The 19,553-nt window shown below is 46.6% G+C and overlaps 5 protein-coding genes across 5 annotated transcripts; 4 read left to right on the forward strand and 1 right to left on the reverse strand.

Moving 5' to 3' along the window:
• Window positions 1–1,054: 1,054 nt before the first annotated feature.
• LOC308285949 (methionyl-tRNA formyltransferase, mitochondrial-like) lies at window positions 1,055–2,215 on the forward strand (the record flags this gene model as incomplete). Its single annotated transcript, XM_080726890.1, has 1 exon — window positions 1,055–2,215. One exon carries the CDS (start codon window positions 1,055–1,057, stop codon window positions 2,213–2,215), a length of 1,161 nt encoding a protein of 386 aa, XP_080583016.1.
• Window positions 2,216–3,011: 796 nt separating this feature from the next.
• On the forward strand, window positions 3,012–4,244 carry LOC308285955 (GTPase Era, mitochondrial-like; the record flags this gene model as incomplete). The annotated part of the gene is made up of 1 exon (XM_080726902.1): window positions 3,012–4,244. One exon carries the CDS (start codon window positions 3,012–3,014, stop codon window positions 4,242–4,244), a length of 1,233 nt encoding a protein of 410 aa, XP_080583028.1.
• Window positions 4,245–7,248: 3,004 nt separating this feature from the next.
• On the forward strand, window positions 7,249–10,769 carry LOC308285964 (DNA-directed RNA polymerase, mitochondrial-like; the record flags this gene model as incomplete). The annotated part of the gene is given in 4 exon segments (XM_080726913.1): window positions 7,249–7,980; window positions 7,984–8,269; window positions 8,272–10,517; window positions 10,521–10,769. Coding segments are annotated over 4 exon segments (3,513 nt in total).
• Window positions 10,770–13,895: 3,126 nt separating this feature from the next.
• Window positions 13,896–14,378, forward strand: LOC308285973 (cytosolic iron-sulfur assembly component 2B-like; the record flags this gene model as incomplete). The annotated part of the gene is made up of 1 exon (XM_080726927.1): window positions 13,896–14,378. One exon carries the CDS (start codon window positions 13,896–13,898, stop codon window positions 14,376–14,378), a length of 483 nt encoding a protein of 160 aa, XP_080583053.1.
• Window positions 14,379–17,308: 2,930 nt separating this feature from the next.
• LOC308285980 (purine nucleoside phosphorylase-like) lies at window positions 17,309–18,184 on the reverse strand (the record flags this gene model as incomplete). The annotated part of the gene is made up of 1 exon (XM_080726937.1): window positions 17,309–18,184. One exon carries the CDS (start codon window positions 18,182–18,184, stop codon window positions 17,309–17,311), a length of 876 nt encoding a protein of 291 aa, XP_080583063.1.
• Between the last annotated feature and the right edge of the window lie 1,369 nt (window positions 18,185–19,553).

Below are 19,553 nucleotides of genomic sequence, written 5' to 3' on the forward strand. Positions count from 1 at the left end.
CACCAGACTGGCCGGTTGGTTGGTGATCGCAGGAAGGTTAGCTCTCCGTTGGATCGACTCTGCAACTCTGTGAATAATTCAGAATTAAGTCGGTGCATTGTCAACGGTGAATATTAATAACTCTCAGTATGCATGAATTGTGTAGGCATTTTTTAGCAAAAGTCGGCATTCAGCATTTTTTGAAAGTTCAATGTGTTCCAAATAAGAATACACCGTATGCCTGTGGAAAAAGGGGTCCAGTTCTTTTTATAATTCCTCTGCCAACATGGCCTAAAACATGAATTTTAGGCACCATTTCGATTTGTATAACTCTTTTGAGGAAAAGTAGGCATTCAGCGTTTTTTGAAAGTTAAATGTGTCCCGAATAAGAATCACTTTATGCCAGTGAAAAAACGGTCAATTTATTTTTATAATTCCAAAAACATGTGTTTTAGGCACTGCTTTTATGTAGGTCTGTCTATGTGTTAACAGGCAAACTACTGGACAGATTTTCATTAAACGTTGTGGATTTATGTAACATGGGCCTGGGACAATGAACAATAATATTCCATATCCACTGGCTATGACTGGGCGGGACAATGGGCAATTGACAATTGACTTCATGTGTAATGTAAGTCATTGGGACCATAGGTCGCTACTTTAGCTCAAGGGGAAATGGCCTCTAGATCTGCTATTTTCACAATTTCTGCCTCTAATATTTGACAATTTGGCCAATGTTTAATTTATCATTTTAGAAGTATTAAAAAGTCATTTTATTGTCACTTTAGAAATGTGTAGATATCCTCTATACACTTAAACATGTTGGTTTGTTTACTGTTGAGTTTGTTTACTGTTGAGTGAGAAAACAATGTTGCACATTAAATTAATCAGTCTGGGGCATGACAATGACATCTCCATATTTGGGGCTATAGCCTATATCCTTCTGCTGAGCAGGCATGAACTTGATGACATCAGGGAGCTTCTAGTAGTAGCAAAGCTCCAAACCTTGACATCACTCATCTCCATATTTGGGCAAAGCTCCAAACCTCGACAGCTTCAGAGTGCTGTGTCGGTTATGTGGAATGGTCTTGAAACAAGGCAGGTTGCCCTGAAAATGTTTGGTTGTTTTTTCAACCGCTGCATACGGAAACTTGTGCCATTTGGACTGTGTGGTAACAGAAACACCGCCCATCAGCACAGACACTGGACACAAAGTACAGCATGTCTAGCCAGTAGATGTCACTCAACTTCAGGACCGCCTTGGAGGATTTTGTTCTTTGGAACAGATGATTTTTCCGTCGAATCCCTTAAACTCCTCTCATTCAGCAGGAGTTCTAATGACGGACTAGTGGAGACACTTGAAGTTGTCACATTATCCAGATATGTCCCAGTTCATGAGTTTGCTCGCCAGAACCAGGTTCCTGTCCATACTTGGCCAACAGGGGATCTCAGCGGCCGGTTTGATGTCGGAGTGGTGGTGTCCTTTGGCTCCTTACTTCCGGAAGAACTGATCAAGCAGTTTCCATATGGGATTTTGAACGTCCACCCTAGCCTACTCCCGAGGTGGCGAGGTCCAGCCCCGGTGTTCCATACCATCTTGAACGGGGACAGGGTCACAGGAGTCACCATCATGCAGATACGCCCCAATAGGTTTGACGTCGGCCCCATTCTCCACCAACAGATCTATCAGGTTCCTGATAGATGTACAGCTGATCAGCTCGAAGCTTCTCTGGCCACCAAGGGTGCTCATCTACTGGTGGACACTTTGAAGACACTTTGCGAGAGAATCTCAAATAAAAAGGAGCAAAGTCAGATAGGTGCAACAACAGCCCCCAAAATTAATCTATCTATAAGCTGGTTAGTGTGGGAGGAGCAGACCTGTGATGATATTGATCGCCTATTTCGTGCCATTGAATCTAAGATTCCGTTGCGAACTGTTTGGATGGGCAAGACGATTAAACTTCTGGATTTTGCAGGAAAATGCTACATTTCATTATCGGGTCAAGGACATGTGCCGATCCCTGGCTCTCTTAGCTATCAGAAAGAACCGAACATCTTGGCTGTGCGTTGTAAGGATGGCTGGGTTGGATTCAAGACATTGGTCCTGAGGAAAAGGCTCTCAGCAGCAGACTTCTACAACGGATACCTCCACCAGAGCATCGTCGGAAAGATCTCCCATCAGCCCCGGGAGTGGATATTTCTCAGTAAAAAAGTACAGGATAGAACCACATTCTAATAATTCTCTGTGAAACCGTTGAGTACTCTTCCTTTGAAATGCAACATGGTGACCTAATTCCTGGGAGGCTGCCAAATCATAACATTTGCAAAATTATGCAAGGGTCTACCTCCTTTGTTGAGCGGTGCTAACCGCTCCTATGTCTGGCTTTTTGTGTATATGTATGAACACGGAACTCCATGCATGGAGATAACTAATGTCAGACAGAATGGCCCATACAAGGAGATATGCACGTCGTGTTTTGCGCAGGTGTGTGATTTTTCCCTTCACACGGAATCTCATCACCAAATAAAGTCAATCTACAAGCTCACAACATATTGTGATGCTGTGGGAGCTTGTAGATTTGTTATTTTCACCAAATGTATGGGAATGTCATAATGGGCAAACAGTGGGCAGAGAAGGATTGTGTTCTATATTGTGTCAGAGTACTTAGATGCCAGTCTATGACGTCTATAATATGACGCAATATTGATGACATCAGGAATCCCCATATATGGGCATAAAAGGGACACAGACAGAGGGACATATATGGAGATTTGCTGATTTATATAGTATCCGACAACTGCTGGGATTGACACAGCACTGTATTTCCTACCTCCATAAGGAATCTCCATACGTATATCCTTGTTAAATGCTATGTGCTTAGGTAAAGAGGTTTTGCTGAAATTGTGTATACATGGCAAACACCTTACTGTTGTAACAAATGGCTTTCAGGGCGATTTTGAGAAAATCGACCTGCATCTCCAGAGCGATAGTAATTTCTACCCGACATGTAAATGTGTCATCTCATGTCAGAATGGGATTTGCCGCCTGCAGCGCAGGGGGGAGTGGTTTTAGCTTCACTCCTGCCTGTTCTATTACATCAGCTGCGTTTTTGAATAGACTGACGGCAGGTGAAGCAGCAGAGACAGATGGCGGCTTTCATCACGACCAAGCCTCAGTTCCAGCTGAACGCTGCGAACACCTAGCTCTTCTACTGAGACCTCCAAATCAGCCTGAGAACTCAAGGATTCTGAGAGTGGCTATAATAGGTGCCCCGAATGCTGGAAAGTCCACATTGTCCAACCAGCTCCTTGGCAGAAAGGTGTTTGCTGTGTCAAAGAAAGTGCACACTACACGGTCACAGGCTCTTGGCGTCCTAACAGAGGAAGCTACACAGATCGTTTTACTGGACACTCCTGGTCTGACCACTCCGTCAAAGGTCAAAAGACACCACTTGGAGAGGTCCTTGCTTGTGGATCCCTGGAACGCGGTCAAAGAAGCTGACCTTATTGTGATCATGGTGGACGTGGCCGAGAGGTGGACGTGCAATGCACTTGACTTTGAGGTCATCAGATGCCTGGCTCAGCACCCCGACATCCCCGCGATCCTCGTGCTCAACAAGGTGGATCTGCTGAAAAGTAAGGTCAGGCTGTTGGAAATCACAGCAGAGCTGACATGCGGAGTGGTGGATGGACACAGGCTGCGGGTCAAGCCTGCGATTAAGCCTCCTTGGGCAATAAAGAGGCCAGTCTGGGACGCAGGACCTCCAGACTTGACCCTCGATGACACTGAGACCCAGCCTGGGCTCTGCACAGAGCGGCTGAAGGCACTGAGAACCCAGCGGGGCTGGCATGGCTTTAAGGAAGTCTTCATGCTGTCCTCCCTGGACAGGGAGGACGTTGAGACTCTTAAGAGGTACTTGGTTGCCGCTGCAAAACCCGGGGCCTGGCAGTACCACAGCGACGTTCTGACTGACCAAACCCCTGAGGACGTCTGCACGGGCGTCATCAGAGAGAAGCTTCTGGAACATCTACCTCAGGAGGTCCCCTACGCCACGGAACAGTCCATTGACCTCTGGCAAGATGGAGCAAACGGAGAGCTGATTATAGCCGTAAAACTGTACGTCGCAAAGGACACTCACGCGAGAATGGTGATTGGAGCGGCCGGCCAAACGGTGGCGCGGATGGCCCGTGAGGCCGGAGAGGACCTGAGCAGGGTGTTCCGTAGAGATGTGAAACTGAGGCTCTCGGTCAAATTGAAGCAGTGAGGAGGATGGAGGGTTAATGTGTTTGTCAAAGTCTGAAGAGTCTGATTTTGTCTGTTATATTTTATTTATTTATGTATTGTTATTGTTATGCATTTGTCCCAATAATGTATTTGTTTGTTCAAAAAAGTCTAAAAATCTAATAAAAATATTGAAAGAGAAAGTCTGAAGAGAGAAGAAACAGATCCTTGCAGACCTGAGGTTATTTTTGGAGCGGTATTAACCACTTCTACATCAGACTTTGTGTGTAACGATACATTTTAACAACGATATGATACACATCACGATACGTATGGTTGACAATACGATACATGGACGATATTGGTTCATACATGGCGATACAATTTGATTGCTAAATAGTTACTATATTGATTGCTAAATAGTTACTATATTGTTAAATAATTCCAAGACATTAAATCTGTGTGAAAACGTGTCAATAGTGCTTGTTTTCAGGGGGAAATATATTATTATGGATATAAATAAGTAAACACTGTGATTCTCTAGCAACAGTACAGTACTTGGACATTATATTACAATACATATGGACAAGCCCGCACCTTGACATGAATACAGAGAAAATGAGATTACCAGTGTTGGGAAAGTTCACTTTCAAAATGAACTAGTTCAAGTTCAAGTTCAAAACTTCTAAAATGAACTAGTTCATTTCATAGTTCATAATTCTACATTTTGAACTAAAGTTCATGGTTCCCCAAAATGAACTAACTTAGTTCTTTTTAGTTCTTTTTTTAACCATAATATTTTTATACTTTTGGCTATTAAAAAAAAAAAAAAAAAAATGTTTAGACGTTGTTGCAAGCTATTATTTGTCAAAATTATTGACACAGCCCACATAGAACCACACACAGCAATAATTTCATCCAACTTAACATTGAGGTGCCCACAATATTTAGGTGCCCAGTGCCCAGTCTTCCTGCACCCTTATTGTGAAGGGCTGAAGGCAGAAGTTTCTAAACCTCGCGCACAGCATGTTTCCGCGTTGGTTAAAATAGCTGATCTACAAGCTCACGTTGTCTCGTGGATGCGACGCATTGTGAGCTTGCAGATCAGCTATTTTCGCTGTGCAACACACATATGACAAAGTAGTCAGGCTTTACTTGCGAGTTGCGACTCCGAGACGTAACGAGGAGGAGATTCACAGTGCTTCATGTGATGAAGCACCCACCCAGCTGAAGACAGCACCGCATATCAACGTTCACGAGGAGCTGCGTGCAGTGCGTGCTATTGGAACATGTGAATGAAAAGAGAGACGAGAGGACAGACGACCGCGGAGGCGCGGACCGCCGCATGAACCGCTGTCGAATGCCGACGAACGCCGTTCACGGGCGTCAGAATGAACGCGTTCGACAATATCGTTCATCAAGCGAAAACAAAGAACGTTCAGTTCACGTTCGCCCAAAATATGAACGTGTTCATGAACAATCGTTCATTGAACGCGTTCGGGTACAACACTGGAGATTACACATGTGTATCGATAGACCAAGAGTACGTAGCTAGTAATTAAACCCCTAATTGTTATTTTCCCTCTTAAAATTGCTAAATACAAGGCACAAATTCGTCAGTTTCCATATAAACAATTATTTGCACTGCAAAATGATTCAATACCAATTATCTGCATTGTAAAACGATACCGATATGATACAAAGCCAAAGCGGTATATGCTATTGCTTATCGATATAGTAGATCATTGCAAATTTAAATAGATTCTTCCATTCAGTTACTATATAGTTACACCCCTAGTGTGTGAGCACAGATTTGTCTATGAACTAATGAAAACAGCCGATCTACAAACAAACAACGCCTCGCGGTGCGAGGCGTTGTGTGCTTGTAGATCGGCGTTGTGTGCTTGTAGATCTGCTGTACTACTTTTGTGCGGCGGCCTTGTATGATTTGCGAAAGAACGTACACATTTGGAGATACGAGATTTCCACCCGACAACGACGTGGTCCAGACAGTAGCCCCCCACGGGCCGCAAATGGCCCACGGGCCGCCTATTGGGGAACCCTGATCTAGGGCATCATCTGGGAATACCCATATATGGACTTTTATTTTATTTTATCCTTTATTAATACTAGTCATGTGCCCGGGGGATATGCACAGTATGTGAGGGATTGAATGTAGGAGTCTCAGAAGTAATGTTGGAGAACCCAGCTGTCCCTGTTGGCAGAACAGTCACCATTGACATCCACTTGTCCAGTTGTGCAATGCCTGTCTGTGATGTAGGCATTGTTTCAACATGCAGCTGTTACCATGGTGGTGACACTGTTTATTATCAGTGATGTCAGCATGTAGACAGATGGCGGACATCATCTCCCAATTTGGGCATCGTTTCAGCTTGCGGCTGTTACCATGGTGGATGTCACCATGCTCATCTCCGAATTTGGGCATTGTTCCAGCATGCGACTGTTATCATGGTGGATGTCACTATGCTCATCTCCAAGTTTGGGCATTGTTTCGGCATGAGGCTGTTACCATGGTAGCGGCACTGTGTAGTATCAGTGATGTCAGCATGCCGACAGTCTTACAGACATTCGGTGGCAATATGGCAGCCGAGTGTGATCAGAAGTAGCACGGTCATTATGTCAGCATGTCACTACTCAGAATCTGTGCCTTTTCAAAGATTCTCAATCACTGCAGTTTATTCGAGAGATCATGTGTCCTTCGTGGAGCTCAAGTCTACTACTGTCTGCACTGTCTAACGACCCGGAGCAATGTTAAAAGGCTCATATCAGATACTCCCTGGTGTTTACAACGAAGACATTTTTCACCTTTATTACAAAAGACAGTGGAAGGGAAGAAACATGTATTTGAACAGTCTCAGCTTTTAGATGTGCTTGAGGCAAGGATACAGCAACTCCAATCCAATGGAATTATAGATGTCCAACATGCAAAGGTGCAATTTCTTCAAACTCCTTCATCTGCACAAGGGCTTACCCCTGCAATCCCTAAATCAGGACAGTCTGATTCTCAAAGATCACCTAAATCGAAAATGTCATATTCGCCGCACGGCCGTTGGACGGAAAAACTGAAAAAGGAGGAGACGAACAAAACAAAGAAAAAGCTGAAACTTCCAAAGAACGTTGAGGACAAACCAAAGAAAAAGCAGAAACTTCCAAAGAACATTGAGGACAAACCACCATCAACATTTAAACAGAGTAAAGGTAGCCTGAAGCCCCCTGCTACATCGCTCAAAACCATATCCACCTCTGCAGCCTCTGCTTCTCCTGCATCAGCAACAGCTTCAGCAACTCCCAAGGCCTCGACAAAGAAAAAAGGGAAGGACTCTAGTGTACAGGACCAGAGCAAGTCTCTCACTGACCCCAAGGAGCTGGCCGAGGTAGAGGAGCTGGTGAGGAAGATCAGTGCTCAGCTCAGTCATCTGACATCCTCGACCAACCCAGTGGACCCCTTGGGGGACAGTCAGCAAAATGTGCACAGGTACCACCAGCAGAGCTACCTTTCCTATCTGGAGACATGTGTGTTCAATGGACATGTTGAGCAGGCACATAGCTTCCTGCAGAGCCTGCACAGAAGCCCAAACCGCCGCAAACATCTCAACATAGAGCTCTATAACATTGTGATGACGATTTGGTCCAAAAAGGGCACATTAAATCAGATAGGCTGCGTGTTTATCCTGGTAGAAGAAGCTGGTTTGAAGCCTGACGCGGGATCCTACTCTGCTGCATTGGAGTGCATGGGCCGCAACCCCAGTTGCTCCACATAAGTCATCAGCAGGTGTCTGCGCAAGATGGAGGAGGACGGCCTGTCTGTGGACGACCTGTTCAGTGGCTGTGTGTTCCGCCAGGATGAGAGGGACATGGTGCTGAGGGCCATCCACAGAGTCCAGCCAGACTACCAGCCCAGTAGCAGCATCACCCCCTGCTCCCCCCCACCGCTGGTCCAGGACTTCTACACCCAGAGGACCAACCACAGGTACCCCAAACTGGCCTTCACCCAGGAGGAGCTCCGGGAGCGCTACAGGCAGCAGCTCAGCATAGAACAGGCCTGCACCTCACCATTGACTCAGTAGAGGCTCTTAAGCCTGTCACCGAAGACATGAGCAAGATGAGGGAGCTGTTGGCAGAGCAGCGGACTCGGTGGTGTAAGGAGCTCCTTCAGGCACTGAGGGAGAGGAAGATGTTCCTCAACACCAACAACAACATCAAGGGCTACAAAGTGATCAATGTCTACCCCTTCCTCTGTGTGCTAGAGGACAGGGAATACGTTGATATCATGATACAGAGTCTGGCAAAACTTCATGCCAGTGGAGAGTCGCTGACGATCCTTGCCTCTGATCTGGGCCTCCAGGTCTACAACAAATACACTGTCCGACACAAGATCCACAACAAGTTGGTGGAAAAACTGGGCACTGTCTACAGTGATTACACAGACTTGCTCGCTAAAGATACCAAGGAGCACAACGTCCTGCCCAGGGAGCATTGGTGTGAGCTGGAGATGAAGCATAGCTCAGGTCCTACGCTCTGTGGGAATGAGACCCACTGGCCAAACATTGTCACCTTGGAGCTGGGCATCTGCCTGTTGGACCTGATGGTCAAGAACCTCAAAATCAACAGCGACATTCTTAACCCAGCCCACGAAAAGAAGCTCATACCCATCCTTTACCATATGTACACCTTCCGCAGCATTAGACAGGTTGGCTTCCTCAAGCCCCACCCCATCCTGGCCCAGATTCAGCAGCGGGCCATAGAGTCCACCAGGTTGACCTTTGACTCCTATGTGATGCCCATGCTGTGTCCTCCCGTGCCCTGGACCTCTGCAAAGTTCGGGGCGTACCTGCTGTCACCGACCAAGCTGATGCGGACCGTGGACGGGGCCACCCAGCACGAGGCGCTGCTGGAGAAGTGCGAGAACCTCCACGCCGTCCTCGACTCCATCAACCAGTTGGGCAACTGTGCCTGGAGGGTCAACAAGCCCCTGCTGGACATCATCATCTCCATCTTCAACGACCGGGGCAGCGACAAGCTGGACATTCCCGCCCCATCAACGGAGCCCCCCAAAATCCCGCACTTCCGCTACAACGATCCGACGTACACCGCCGCCGAGAAGTCACACATGAAGAGGGAGGCAATCAAGGCACGGAAGAAGTGCAGCGAGATGCACAGCCTGCACATGGCCACCCTCTACAAGCTGTCCATTGCCAATCACATGAGAGACAAGGTGTTCTGGTTCCCGCACAGCATGGACTTCCGGGGACGCACCTACCCATGTCCTCCCCACTTCAACCACCTGGGGAGCGACGTGACGCGGGCCGTCCTGGAGTTTGCCGAGGGTAAACCCCTGGGGCCCAGAGGCCTGGACTGGTTGAAGATCCACCTGGTCAACCTGACGGGTCTGAAGAAGAGGAGTTCCCTGCAGGGTAGGCTGGAGTATGCCAACTCTATCATTGACGACATACTGGACTCCGCTGACAATCCTCTCAATGGTAAGAAGTGGTGGATGAATGCAGATGATCCGTGGCAGGCCCTGGGCTGCTGCATGGAGATCGCCAAGGTTCTGAGATCCCCTGATCCAACTCAATTCATCTCCCACTTACCTGTCCACCAAGACGGCTCATGTAATGGTCTCCAGCACTATGCAGCACTGGGCAGAGATGTCATCGGTGCCACCTCTGTCAACCTCATGCCCTTTGACGTGCCCCAGGACGTGTACAGTGATGTTGCACAACAGGTGGAGGAGTTCCGAGCACAAGATGCAGAGCGGGGGCTGAAGATCGCCCAGATCCTGGAGGGCTTCATCAGCAGGAAGGTGGTCAAACAGACGGTGATGACGGTGGTGTACGGGGTCACGCGCTACGGGGGAAGACTTCAGATAGAGAAGAGGCTGCAGGAGATAGCTGAGTTCCCCAAGGAGAATGTGTGGGAAGCGTCTCATTACCTGGTGCGTCAGGTGTTCAGTGGCCTGAAGGAGATGTTTACAGGGACCAGAGAGATCCAGGACTGGCTGACAGACAGCGCAAGGCTAATCTCCAAGACGGGCCGCGCCGTGGAGTGGTTGACGCCCTTACGGCTGCCCGTCATCCAGCCCTACCACCGCAAACGCAACGTAGTGGTGAAGAATGACCTTCAGACGATCTCCTTCCAGGTGTGCAATGATTCCAGAGAGAGACCAGACACGATGAAACAGAAGAACGCCTTCCCCCCCAACTTCATTCATTCTCTAGACTCAACACACATGATGCTGACTGCTCTGCATTGCTACAGTGCCGGCCTGACATTCGTCTCAGTCCATGACTGTTTCTAGACCCATGCCCCCTCTGTGGACATCATGAACAAGGTCTGTCGGGAGCAGTTTGTGGCCCTGCACAGTGAGCTGATCCTTCAAGAGCTGTCCAACTTCCTGCTGCACAAATACTGCTCTGGGATTCTGTCTGAGATGAAGAACATACAGTACGTGGAGTACAGGAGGCTGACGCAGCTGCTGGCCAAAGTGCCCCAGACAGGAGCTTTTGATCTCCAGCAGGTGAAGGAATCCACGTATTTCTTCAGCTGAGATTGAGAGCATCTTGGGGGGGGGCTGGGTTAGGGTTAACCCTAACCCGTAGACAACAAAGGAGGGGCCCACACATTTGATTTTTGATTAAAATATACATTTAATTTTTTGTAAATTGTCAATGACCACGCGGGCCAGTTCCCCCAAGGGCCCCTGAGAGCCAAGGGCCCCTGGCAATGGCCCCAGCGGCCCAATGGTTAATACAGCCCTGATTCAACATGGATAATTTGCATTGACGTTGATCGCCTCCTTTCACCACCAGTAAATTCCAAAAGTTGCGTGAATACTTACACAGCCTTACTAAAGGGCAACCTCTCCGTCTTCTCTCAAGCCCTGCCATGCCTCGCGTGCGACTGTAAATTATTGTAAACAAAACACGAGCAAGTGTACAGTTCTCTTTTATCGCAGTGTAACCCGAGTTCATTCATTCAGGAAACAGCGCAAATGTGTCAGGTGGATTGTTTTTTTTCCTTTGTGGCAACCGAAAGATCAGGGAAATATAGGTCTAACTAATTAACGTAATTATTTTGGAAAAAGGTAACTATTAACGAAACTACTATATTGCAAAACTAACTCGTTTTTCTATTCTGTTACCCCTTAACGTTGTTATGTAACGGAGCTTTTTTGGCATGAGAAAACATGTTTACATTGCCAAAGCAAGTGTCAAAATATAAAACAGTTGAACATGGGGAACATATGTACATACAGTACATACATGGGGGTGGGGGACTTGTTTTTGTAGATTTGTTATTTTCACCGGGCCCAATATGCTCAGAATAGGGAAGGGGTAGTAGGCCTTATCTACCCGTTGTACCCGTTGTGTTGTCCGAATATGATGTCAGTATAATTATGTAATATTGATAACATCAGGAATCACCAGAAAGACATATATGGAGATTTGCAGATATATATATAGTACCCAACAACTGCTGACTGCTCACAGACTTCTGGCCCCAGGCGATTCATGCGACAACATTGAAGTGGATTGGTTCTCGGGATAGCTGGAGAACACAGTGTGACATTGACAGATTGCTCATTTAGATTATTGTTCAGGTATACAGCAGCTCATAGTTTGTGCCGTTTACAAGCTTCTTAAAATCAAGCAAACTCCTTATTAAATCACAATGCCTCGAAATAAGAAGTCCTTCATTAACAAGAAGGCGGCAGTGAGTTACCAACTGGTCCACGGCAGTCCGACGGACCCGCTGGTTGCGGCCGAGACGGCGCCCCAACACGTCCTCCTCCGGCCCACCGGTCGGGTGGACGTGGAGAAGCGACGAGAGGAGCAGAGGCATTTTGGCGTGTTCTTTGACGACATGCAGCACCTGAAGGAGCTGGTGGCGGCCTACCCCTCGCACCTCCTAGAGAGACGCACAGAGAAGGAAGAGCTGTGTATGGAGCAGGCCATGCCTGAAGCTACTACCGTCAGCCTCCCTCCGTCTGAAACTGAGGAGTTTGAAACTGAGGATGTGGGACTTCTGGACATGGACCCTGACCTCGAGGCCATTCTCGACGACAACTTTGACTTTGATGACCCCGATAATGCACTGGATGATGACTTCATCACCAAAGCCAGTGATGTGATGTGAAGAGAGCCTTGGGGGTAATGGGACGATGATTCACTGATGAGTTGGACCTGGGGGTTCCAGGAAAGAGGGAGAAGTAGTAGAGGAGGGAGAGAAACACAGACAACACAAGTGCATGCTCTCAGCCAGTGGTTCTCAAACTTTTTTGAGGACCCCTAAATTGTATGTATTTGGCCACAGACCCCCATCTGTTCAGTGCCAGGACCCTCAGAAGAGGAGGTGTACTTTTCACAGATGACACACGTGCATATCTCCTTGTATGGGCCGTTCTGTCTGTGACATCAGATGTGGTGATGTTGGTCTCTGGGTACTTTCTATGACGTTGTCTCGTGTGACATTAGTTTGTACTACGGACATATGTAGGAGCGGTTAGCACCGCTCATGAATAAATAATAAATAGATATTAAATTGTTCCAAACATTTTCAATATTAAAAAAGTCAACAATAGCAGATGTACAAGCTAGTAGATCTGCTATTTGTTATAACCAATGGGAGGCTCTCTCCATTCCGACATTTCGCCACTCCGAAATTGACTTCTTATTGTCGGAGTGGCGACACTCCCATAGGGGTTAGGTTTAGGGTTAGGGTTAGAGATAGGGTTAGTGTCGGAATGGAGACATGTCGGAAAGGAGACATGTCGGAGTGGAGAGATAGGGTTAGTGTCGGAATGGAGACATGTCGGAAAGGAGACATGTCGGAGTGGAGAGATGCACCCATAACCAATATATACATGGAAGTGGTTAAAACATATACAAAAAGTTTTGTCACCACTACAACAAAATAACTACAGAAACAATATCAATACCGGAAAATACATCAGACACCATCAGACAATACAGAGGGTGGCCCCTAACCTGATATTTTTAATATAAAGTAACTTTACATACTGAAAATGTACAGGGTATACCCAATAATCTGTTACCCTGATATAGGCAATATTCTGGGAATATGGATTAAACATGTTTAATGGCAACACGATCAGCAACGATCAACACACATTTCTGAGGACAGAGTACAGCATGGTCTACAATATATATATACATTATAACATAAAGACATTTTTTCCTATCTACTCTAGAGATAGGTGAACACTGCTTACAGTACATGTACAGTATGTAGCAACATATTTGTTTTTGTAGGCTAATTTCTGATTTAGGCCTAACTATAGGTTAGGCCTAAATGGGTTAAGTGAACTTCTTGACTTGAGTTCTTGACTTATTGATAGAAATGATTTTGAATGTAACAAGCATTCTTAGAGTTCTGCCGATGAATCAGAGAATAGAGTAGAATGTTTATCTGCCTTCATTTATGTTTTGTCTCTCCTGAAAACATTAAAAATGAGTTAGGCAATTATGCTATGAAGCTAACAAATGTAGATTTAGACTGGAAATCAATGCAGAACAGATTGGGTTAAATTCTTCCCATATTATGGAGAAGATGGCGTCATGGAGCAGATCCTGTGTCACGTAACGTTACATCAGGCCACCGGTTCTGCACAAAGTAAAAGTCGAGTGAGGTTGAACCAAGTTCATAATCCCAGATGGCCATGGAAGGTCAGCCGAACAACGCCAACCCTCACGTGTTCCAGCGGTCCGACGAGCGGCCCGCGACGGCGTCCGACGAAGACGAGGGCGTGCGCGACCCCATCGATGCCAGGGAGATCTTCGACCTGATCCGCTCCATCGCCGACCCGGAGCACCCGGAGCTGTCTCTGGAGGAGCTGGGCGTGGTGGAGCAGTCCATGGTGCGGGTGGACGACGCGGGCAGCGCGGTGGAGGTGGGCTTCACGCCCACCGTGCCCCACTGCAGCATGGCCACGCTCATCGGCCTGTCGGTGGCCGTCCGCCTGCGGCGCTCCCTACCCGACCGCTTCAAGGTGGACGTCCGCGTGGCCCCGGGGACCCACGACACGGAGGAGGACCTGAACAAGCAGCTGGCCGACAAGGAGAGAGTGGCGGCGGCCCTGGAGAACTCTCACATCCTGGAGGTGGTCAACCAGTGTCTGGCCAACAAGCACTGGTGATCCACAAATTACACTGTAGCCCATTAAAGGGGAATACCACCCGTTTTCAACATTGAACCATTTCATAATATACCTTAGAGCGGTTGTGTGGAAATAAGAAAAAGGTCCCCCGTCCCCCCTTCTGTGTTTCCTAGAACTGAAATGTTGGGGTCATGTGATCAGTGACATAGGGAAGGTGTACTCTTTGGCTCCGCCCTCTAGGCTAACTCTTCACAGGTCCGAAAAGATGAAATGGATGAATTGAAATGGCCCGTAACACTTCTTCCGACTTTTTTTAAGGACCCGTACCCTAATTGGACCATTGAAAATTGTCCCGAATTCCGATTATTTCCAAGATTCCGAGACCCGCCCAGACAGACAAAAAAGAAACGCATAGGAAACCGGTAAAACAGTAAATAAATGTGGACTTAGAATTAATGAAACAACGGACCTGTTTGACAAATTAACACTTCATGATTATAGAGACAAGTCTTGCAGCTGAATCCTCAATGTACATTTTACATTAACCAAATGGACCATTTATTTATTAGGCCACACTACACACAATCTGAGTTACATGCTGAGGATTTCCCCACACAAAACCACACAAGTTCACGTCAGACATTGTTTATTGATAGCCAGCAAATAGAAAACAAATAGGCCTTCATTAGTGCAAAGCCTGAAAACTCGAGTGAGAGCATATTTTGTGCAATTGCTTTCATTGAATCATTAAACTAAAGGAAGTTAAAGCTACTGGCAACTCTCCACGAAAATATTCTGTGGTTCTCACACTTTTAAGCACAGAGCTAACAGGCCAACCCAAGGCAATACAACTTAAGGTCAGTTTTAAGTCACTTAGAGAGGCTAAAGCATGGGCACTCTGCACCTCTTCTCGAAGTATAGCCTGCCCTAGGTCTACACAAATTACAAAATATAGGCAACAAAAACCTATAACTAACATTTTAAAATCATTACACATTCACATATTGCAGTTAAGGAACATTTTGGCATTCACACTTGAAGTGCTGAGACATGTTCGACGATTCTCCAGGGTGCGACCAGTGCTGCTAAAGGCAGATTCCCAACTCACTCTAGATGCTGGCACTAAGAGGATGTTTCTTGCCATGGTTGAATGAGGGGGGTGAGAAAATTGAAACGCTGAACATACAGTAGCAAGCAGGCGTTTCATTATGATAACTCTTCCTCTGGCAGCACAATGCTGCCCTGAGAAAATAGCTGTTTGAAGGCATTACAACTTGTTTTTGCATTATACTGGACAGTGGCCTCCCTCCTCCTTTTTTTGAAGCGGTGAAAACCGCTTCCAATGAGTGGCTTTGTGTGTCTATATGGTCATTTCAGTCCAGAATGAACAGGTTTTTTCAAAAACAAAATGTGTGTTTCATGTCCATATATGGTCATCTCAGTCCAGAATGAACAGGCTTTTTCAAAAACAAAATGTATGTCACCTCATGTCCATATGGTCACTCCAGTCCAGAATGAACAGGTTTTTTCTGTCCCGTACGTCCAGAATATCAGTCCAGAATGAATAGGCTTTTTCAAAAAGCAAAATGTGAGTCCCATGTCCATATATGACCATTTCAGTTCAGAATGAACAGGTTTTATCTGCCCTGTATGTTCATAACTCTAGAACACATAGAATAAAAGTTCACCGCTTCACTTCGAACCGAGGTTTGATTTTTTTCTCCTTGAGAACCCTATGACTCCACCTTTTAGTGGCACTATACCGGTATAGGCTATGTGGCAACATCTAAAATGGCACAGATGCTTTCACGGATTGAAGGGCTTAAACTCTTTCTTTTTCCTTTATTTATTCAGGGAAGGACAACCTGATTACAGCTTGAAAACAAGTACATAATAAAAAACAATAACGTTTATAATTAACAACAACAACAATGCAATAATTGAATTCCATTAAAACAGAGCAGTCGAAGCCCATGTTCACCTGTTTGGAAGGCAACATGATTGCAGGGACCTTATGACTCTTGTGAAATCCCACACACAGCAATTACTCACTAAATAAACTACTTCGGGCCGCTACATGGCCCTCACAGCCAGTTTGGCCGATTCGACTGATATGCCCATTTATGGAGATCTCTATCTGTCAGTTCTTGTGCCTTTTATGCCCATATATGATATCCCTGATGTCATCACTATATGCCCCATATATGGAGTTCTTTGTATCAGTTGTCAGTCCTCCTTTTATGCCCATTTATGGAGATCCCTGATATTGGGTGTAGCCGCATTGAGAACTCCTTATATGGAGTCATGATGTGACACAAGTGTGACATTAGAGCTCTCCCAAGCCACAATGTTAATATAGGAAGAAGATAATATAGATGCTAATTGTCCTGTTTCAAGTGGCCAATGAATGATGAATGTTGAGAGTGCATGCCCCTCCTGTTTATGCAATACCCATTGGTTTATACTCATATATGGAGATATCTGTCTGTCTTTGACCCTGTTATGGCCCTGATGTCATCATTATGGCATCATAGCACCAGGTATTCAATAGATAACAGTTAATGTTTTCTTTTTATGTTTACTGATTTCAAATATGCTAGACTGGGGGGGGGTCTTGATTATAACAACGCAACCTATAACAAAGAAAAGAAAGATGCAATTCTGGGAAATTGCGAGTGTGGTTGCCGTTTTTATATTTTCCCATTCAACTCAACGAGGTTACTTTATAAAGGCGACCAAGAATGCTGCTTCCTCAATGGCTAAAAGTTACTCTATAAAGTTAGGTTTTTGTATTTTCCCATTCAGGTCAATGGGGCTACTTCTGTTCCTCATTGGCCAAAAGTTACTCCATATAGTTAGGATAGAACAATAGTGTGTTGCCCATAGCAACAACACTAATTAATTCAAAATAATAACAATTCATAAAATAAATCCATTTCATTTTGAAAGACACAACATGACATTTTTTTCTAAATCTTGGCTATGACGTGGCTGACGAGCCTCTGGAGGTCCTGGGATCGTAGGCGGGTTGTTTCCAGCACCTCTTCATGGTTGGCCGCCTCCTTGCTGGCGTAGTCGCTCACTACCTTGTTGGTGATCAGGGACAGACCCAGTACGCGCAGGCCACAGTGGCGAGCTACCAGCACCTCTGGGACCGTGCTCATGCCCACAGCGTCTCCCCCCAGCATCTGCAGCAGCTTGCACTCTGCAATGGTCTCGTAAGAAGGCCCGCCCACGAAGCAGTAGACGCCCTCCTGCAAGAAGGCACCGCAGCCCTGCTCCTCCGCCGTCCGCCTGACCAGGGCGCTCAGCTCGCGGTCGTAGGCGTCTGACATGGCGGGGAACCGCGCTCCGAACCTCTCGTCGTTGGGCCCGCGCAGCGGCGTCTGCCCGGCGAGGCCCGGCATGTTGACGTGATCCTTGATGAGCATGATGTCGCCCAGCTGGAAGCTGCCGTTCAGGCCTCCCGCCGCGTTGGTCACCACGAGCGTCTCCACGCCCAGCAGGGAGAAGACGCGCACCGGGTACGCCACCGTCTGGACGCCGTAGCCCTCGTAGAAGTGGAAGCGTCCCTGCATGCACACACACTGGCGGCCTTTCAGCTCCCCGAACACCAGCTGGCCGGCGTGGCCCGGCACCGTGCTGCGGGGGAAGCGTGGGATGTCCTGGTAGGGGAAGACGGTCCTGTTGTCCAGCAGGTCAGCCAGGCCGCCCAGCCCTGAACCACAGATGATGGCCACTTTAGGACGCTGCTGTGTGCGGGCCAGCAGCCAGTCTGCAGTCTCCTTGTAATCCTCATAGCTGTAACAGCTGCTGCTGTTCGCATCAAAGGAGGAAGATGCCATGGTCGGATGGTTTGGACGAGTTGCTATCATTGACAAGACAACAATTAGTCTGAAAGCTCCGATGTCAAAGTGACATCTAAAGACACTTTCAACCCTTTTATAGAGCTCTGCTCTGACATCACAGCTCTGCTCTGACATCAGATACACAAACTGTTGCCAGGCAACAACGCCTAACGATGCCGATTTGCTCAGGCACCGCAAACAAAACAACAGCGATGATGAGCATTGGCACTAAAGGAGGCATGCCCATATATGGGCATAAACTGATGACATCAGGAATCTCCATATATGGGCATAAAAGGGACAAGGACCAACAGATATGGAGATATCCTTATATGGGCATAGTGGCATGCCCATATATGGGCATATGCTAATGATATCATGAATCTCCATATATGGGCATAAAAGGAGAAGAACTGACCTGATACAGAGATCCCCATATGCGGAGATAAAAGGGACTGGTACACGGGTACAGCGGGTACTCTGACAAAGCACACACTGTGACTCAGATATTTGGTTGGATCAGCAGTGCCACGTATGTTTGAGGACCACAAAGCGGCCCGAACTCTAAATGTGAGGGCCACGAAGCGGCCCGAACTCTAAATGTGAGGGCCGCGTAGTGGACCAAACTCTAGATATAGAGTCTAGTATAATATATTGCCAATATACTCTATATCAGGGGTCTTCAACGTTTTCAGGCCAAGGACCCCTTTGTTGAGAGAGAGGAGAAGCAGGGACCCCGACAACCTTTTCATAGTTTAATCGTTTGACAGCACAATCATCAGTGTATTTTAGATTCATGTCAATTTGTGTTTTCAGATATTTAACCACTTGAACCGTCAATACTTAATAAACTTTACCTTTCACTCTGTATTTAGCTCTTTTTCCACTCTACACCAAAGCTCTTTGCTGAAAATAGCCGATCTACAAGCTCACAACGCCTCGCAGACAAACTGTTTTATACTGTTTTATAAGACTGTATATATTGATTTGAGGGTCCACATGGTCTAAACTTTAGACCATGTGGACCCTCAACACCAAGGACCCCCAGTTTGTCATGCTTTAGAGTCTAAAGTTTAGACTCTCTAAAGCATGACAAACTGGGGGTCCATGGTCTAATGCATGACAAACTGTTTTATACTGTTTTATAAGACCTTATATATCTATAGTCAGGGACGTGCTGGCCATTGGGAAAAGCGGGACAACTCCCGAACGGCCGGGAATGAATTCATGAATTCATTCCCGGCCTGGCCATTAGGAAAAAAAAATAAGAATAAAATGTGGGCCTTCGTTCCATTTTGGGGGCTGGGCGGCCAACAAAGTAAATCATCACTGTCGGGCATAAAACCTCGTATCTCCAAGTTTCAAA

This window comes from Nannobrachium achirus (assembly GCF_963921795.1).
Source record: "Nannobrachium achirus genome assembly, chromosome: 1".
NCBI lineage: Eukaryota > Metazoa > Chordata > Actinopteri > Myctophiformes > Myctophidae > Nannobrachium > Nannobrachium achirus.